Raw genomic sequence first — 6,014 nt, 5'->3', positions numbered from 1 at the left:
TGGACTTGTTCTTTTTACTGAAGATTCCTCATCATTACAGGTCATGGAGTAAAAACTGGAAACAAAAGTAACATACAATGTATCATGAGATGTTGTCCTGTTCTATTTACAGTGGCTTGTAAATACAATCATTTTTTAATACAAAATAACCATTAACTGCCATTTTTAACATTAACTTATTGTCTTAGTTAAGCATACATGAAATTACCACAACAACATGAAATTATAGCTTCCACATGAACTCTAACTTACAGCATTGCCTCATGGGGAAGGTATGTTGAAGGTAAGATGAAAAACATCCGAATTGGACACAGCAATGGAGAGCATGCACTCTCTGCTGCTACTGACATAAAAATGCTGTTTGCTGGCTCACACAGCTGTTCTGTATCCAGTGCAATTAGCTAAACTCACACACCTGCCTTAACTAACAGACCTCTTCTCATCAAGAGGACCTAAAGTCACAGTGGCCTCTTCTTGTCAAGAGGGCCTTTCAATATAAGGGTACTGTTGTCTTTCAAAATAAAGCCATTCTAAGCAACATAACGGCAAACAATAAAAATCACATTATAAGACAAGACACTCCCCGCTTGACCTTTATGAGGTCACCATCTTATTTTTTACACTGCGGGTTCGGAATATGAGTCCTCTGTAGGTAGAAGCAGAACTATGACTAGTCTACAAAAAGTCTTTGCACAACCTCGGTCCATAGTCTTCATTTCCACATTGCGTAATCTTTCCTGAATTTGCCTCCACTTTTTTGGTGTAGACATCCTTGTCTGTGAAGTCTCCTTGAGGGCGTGAGACTACAGGCTTCTTGCTGAACCTGAATAGACTGTCATGCGACTCCCCGCCATGACAGGTTTTCTCGTTAACGTGCATGAAGCACTGGCCCGGGATGCATGGCTGTTATGTGAAAGCCGCTGTCACATTCCTCACACTTTACTGCATTTTTGCAGTCCTTTGCTAGATGAGAGGCCGAGGACACACATTTGAAACATATTCCTTTTTCCATGAGAAAGGCCTTCCTGTCCGAGAGTGTTTTATCTCTGAATGTCCTGCACTTCCTCAGTGGATGTGGAAGGTCGTGGATTGGGCATGTTATACGTGGATCATTGTCGCTTTTCACAAGGTTGTTTGCATCAGTTTCTGCTGTGGAGACATCGGTCTGGTGAACCGTGATTGGATAGCTGGAGCCTTGACTTTTAAAGTTAGGTCTGTCTGTTTTTGCAGGTGCAGTGTCACTGCTGGAAAGAAAAAAGCTTGGGTCGTTACGCTTTCGTGCTTCGTAACAGACAAACCCGGCAAAATACTGAAATGGAGGGTAACAGCCGCCGTTTTCCTCCTTCCATTTGGAGCCGGTAGACATCCATTTTTCTTGGAGCCCGTAAGGTAGCTTCTCGACAATGGGGTTTATGCCCCGTGGAGTGTCCAAATATGACAGCCCCCTGAGTTATCCGTCCTCATTTGCACCCTGGAGCTCCATGAGCAGATCTCCTAGGTCTTGTAGCTTTTTGTGGTCTTTCGCCGTCACTCGTGGGAAGTTATCCAGGCGCTTGAAAAGAGAGTTCTCCAATATTTCGGGAGCTGCATAACATTCACGGAGTCTTTCCCATGCCTTCTGAAGAGCTGCTGCTGGGTTGTTTACATGCACGGAGCGCATTCGTTTGACATGTTCGCTGGATTCCTTACCAAGCCACCTTGTCATTAAATCCAATTCCTCTGTTGCTGTGAGGCCTAACCCTCTGATAGCGTTGGTGTAGGATGAGTGCCAAGCACGGTAGTTTTCGGGCCTGTCATCGAACTGATATAAGCTTGAGCTCACCAAGTCTCACCGAGCCAGGAAGTTTGCCAGTGGTTCAGTGGTGGGTGCCTTGGCATTAGCTTTTGGTGTACCTTGGGGGGTGTACGGTAGGGCGGAAGTGTTCAACTTAGAGTAATCCCTGCTTGAGGAAGCTCTCAGCTCTGAACTCTCAAAAATCCGTACCTGGCTTACCGATAACAAACTGTCTCTACACCTTGGGAAAACTGAATCCATCCTATTTGGGACCAAACATTCCCTCAGTAAAATGAAGGTAAATGACTTCAAGGTCAAAGTCGATGACACAATCATCACTAGCAAAGAAGAGATTACCTATTTGGGATGTATTCTGGACAAATACCTGTCAGGTGAAAGCATGGCAACAAAGGTGGTCAAAGGAGTAAACCAGAGAACCAGATTTATGGGCAGAGTTTCCTCTTTTGTCAACCCTCAGGCCCTCAGGACCCTCTCAGGGGCCCTGATTCAGCCCCTTTTTGACTATGCTAGCTCCTCTTGGTACTCCAACACCTCAGTGTCACTGCAGACTAAGCTTCAAACCTCCCAAAACAAACTGATCCGACTACTTCTCGGACTGGGGCCCATGACCCACCTCTCTCCCATTCACTTTGCCAGCCTAGGCTGGCTCAGGGTGGAAGACAGGGTTAAACAACTAAAAATGGGTCTGGTCTTCAAAATTGTAAATGCAGATTTGCCCGATATGCCCCCTATACCCGCATATCTGTATAAATACCTCGAAAAAGTTAGTGACACCCACAGCCACGAAACTAGAGGGAGCGTAAACAACAATCTGGTACCACCCACCCATAAAACAAACATGGGCAAATTCTCCTTCTATAGCACAGCCACCAAGGAATGGAATAGTCTAACCCCATCCCTCAAAAAATGCAGTTCGCTGGGCTCATTCAAAACAGCCCTAAAAACCCATCTTTCTGGAGGCCGAAAGAGGAGCTAGTACCAGTTTCCCTGTAGACAGACGACCCCCCCCCCTCCTCTTTTTGTACATATTTTGTATTTCCTCATGCTTTTTTTGTATATAATTTTTTATTTTTCCATGCTTCCCCCCCCCCTTTCTTTTTGTACATATATTTTTAAATGCTTTTTTTGTACATAGTGGTACTTTTTCTGTATTATCTGTATTTTCATGTTGATTTTTGAACTGTTTGGTTGCTACTATATATGTCTATGAAATTAACTCAAGGACCCCAACGGAAACAAGTCCGCAAGGACTTTTTTGGCCGGACCTTTTAGACAAAAGCATTATAAATGTAACTGTGTTGTTTTACATTCTTTTGCCTAATAAAAATTTCAATCAAAAAAATCAAATGAATGTCCCTTATAATCATGCTCTCTTTTAGGGGACTTGTATTCCATTTTAACAGGCCGTGGTGTGCTTGTATCTTTGATTCGGTGTTCGACTAACACTTGTTTGCTGCCGGATTTAGCGTGTTGTGGTGCGCTATCTCTTGCTGGGCCTTGCTGTGTCGGTGGAGAAACGACAGTTGTGCTTGGCTGTGTCGGAGTATCGGCGTCGACACGGTCTTGCGGTGGAGAATTCGCCTGTGCGGATGGCTGATTACCGGATGAGCTTAATTTTTGTTGAGATTTTACAAACTCACTTGTCCGCTCCATTTTATCCTCTTCTGAGATAGCGTCTAACACCATGACCACCAGGGTCATGGAAGACTTCGTCCATCTCCAAAACTATTGCCTCTGCAACAGCTGCGTCTGCTTCACGCTCGAAAGAGAGCACTCCCATTTCAGCTTCGAGTTTAGCTGTTGCAAATTGTAATTTTGCTTCCATAGCAGCCTTTTCTTTTTGTAATTCTGCTTCCATAGCAGCCTTTTGCTGGTGCATATCTGCTTCCATAGCAGCCTTTTGCTGGTGCATATCTGCTTCCATAGCAGCCTTTTCCATCTTGAGTTCAGCTTCTTGTGTTGCATATTCTGAAAAGTGGAAAATCCAGATTGGTCTGCTGCTGACTGCTCTGCAATCCTCTGGTCTGAATGGATCCTCTGGTCACCTGGCCGACCCGCGGTGCTCATCTTTCACAGAGCGTGATGGAACAGTGTGGTACCAAGTGGAACGTCAGGCTGACACCTGTGGGAACATATTGACGGTGAGGATTTGTCTGATAACTTGTTGCTTTTTTATAGGATTGTCTTTATCAGCAGTAAAGTTTGTTTTTCTTTTGTGCTGTGGCTGTGTATGTGTGTGTATATATATATATATATATATATATATATATATATATATATATATTATTATTTTTCAAGCTGGCTAGATGATTCACTGGACTGACCATTCAGTTAACCTCTGTCTTTCAGACCAACAACACCCATGCCATCTACTCCAACAGTGTATTTGTCTATCCTGCAAATAACTCACTTCCTGTGAGTTTTCCCTTCTCCTGTGTCTATCCTCTGGACACAGAGACCAGCCTAGATGTGGCCATCAGACCAAACCTTCAGTGAGTAACCTATTTTCAAAATTGCAAATGATAGTGAAAACACAGTGAATATACAATGTATTGTGGTACAATAAATGTGAACTGCATTGCACCAAACAGCCTTGGTACAGAACTGTGAAAAGACAGACAAATGAAAAAAGGTTACAGATTTAAGTGTGTTTTGAATGGTTCTTTATTAATTCATCTGCCATTGTTATAATGGCCTCTAGTTGCTGCCATACAAGAAGAGACTAGTATATTACATTTCAGGCTTCAACTTGTTTCCCTGCTGTCATATTTTGATCCAGGCTAGAGAAACTACAGTATTTGTATGCCACATTTTATACTTAGTTAATGTTGGCCATTAATATGTATTTTTTTCCAAGACAGTTCTTAAGTTTGCACTTAAAAAATGTTCTGCTATAGTGACAGCCAGCCACTCGGCCAAACCAAACCCATCTGATACCGTTTGATCCTTTAAATGATATGTTTCCTTGACAGGCTTAAAGGTGGCACGTCAGGTGTGGGTTCACCAACCAACACCTCCATGTCCTTGTTCCAAAACTCCAACTACACAGAGCCTTACCCAGCAGGCCCAGTCACCCTGCCAGTGGGCTCTGCCCTGCATGTAGGAGTATCTGTAGGGGAAACAGATCCAAGGTTTGCGGTCGTTCTGGACGACTGCTGCACCACTCACTCCTCCAGCCCTGATGACCTCATGCGACACTTCCTCATTCAAAACAAGTATGTTTCATTCTTCAGCCTCAGCAGATGGCTTGTGTCACAATAAACAAACAATGAAAGAGAGCGTTGGGTGGGAGTGGGGTATGGGGTTGTGATATCAACTATAATGTGAAGTCTTAGTCCAGAGTCTTTGTATGAATGTAAAATCCTTATGAAAAGAGAAGAATGTTGGATGCAACAGTGATGTCGCATGTAGCACAACATGTCACAATAGCGTAGCATTTATAATGTGAAAACTGTTTATTATAAGTTTAGTGTCTTAGTATGAATTTAAAATCATTTGACTAAAAAGAAAAGACTGACGGATGAGCCTACAACGTGACCCTTCTTTTCTCCAGGTGTTCTATCAACCGTCGTCAGGTGAAAGTGGATGAGAGCGGCTCTTCCCTCCAGGCTCGTTTCTCTGCCCTGCTCTTCCTGTTCCATGGAAACTGCAGAGATATCTACCTTCACTGCAGCCTCCACCTGTGTGACCAGAGAGCCTCCTCATGTTCTCCTGTAAGTTTCACACTTTCTTTCCACACTCTGCTGTTTCACACCAGACAGTTAAGTCAGTAGCAAACTGTGTGCTTACTGCTATTCCTTCACCATTCACAGTTCAAACCCATCACCATTGGACCAATCACCTGTGAGTATCAAGAACAACAATAAGAAAGACTGTATTTTTTAGTGCTGACATCTCAATAATGTTAAAGTGGATTACATTAGTTTTTTGTGTTTTTCTCTTTGCTTTGGATCTTCAGGGGACAAGCTAGTGGAGTGAACAGCGGACATCGTTAACTGACTCCAATATATTACATTTTCTAATCATATGATTTTTATTTGGTGCGTAGGTTTCATAAATATGCTATGATATGATTAATCTAATCTAACTAATCATTAACCATTTTTATATTTCTCTCTTCTGAAAAAATAAAAAATACTGTAATCAATAATATGGTAACAAATAAATGATGATTTGAGCATTAAATGGCAAATCTGTGTCTGCTTCTTCAAGGTTCAAG

General features: G+C 42.7%; 1 protein-coding gene across 1 annotated transcript; it reads left to right on the top strand.

The window, feature by feature from the left end:
* Window positions 1-263: 263 nt before the first annotated feature.
* On the top strand, window positions 264-5,773 carry LOC308076869 (uromodulin-like; the record flags this gene model as incomplete). Its single annotated transcript, XM_080417390.1, has 8 exons — window positions 264-272; window positions 3,262-3,378; window positions 3,772-3,936; window positions 4,145-4,287; window positions 4,768-5,010; window positions 5,349-5,508; window positions 5,608-5,638; window positions 5,754-5,773. 8 exons carry the CDS (start codon window positions 264-266, stop codon window positions 5,771-5,773), a joined length of 888 nt encoding a protein of 295 aa, XP_080273516.1.
* Window positions 5,774-6,014: the final 241 nt, after the last annotated feature.

This window comes from Gymnoscopelus braueri (genome assembly GCF_963280865.1).
Source record: "Gymnoscopelus braueri genome assembly, chromosome: 21".
Classification (NCBI taxonomy): Eukaryota; Metazoa; Chordata; class Actinopteri; order Myctophiformes; family Myctophidae; genus Gymnoscopelus; species Gymnoscopelus braueri.
Note: the sequence above shows the minus strand (reverse complement) of the source record. Positions and strands in the feature narration are given on the sequence as shown.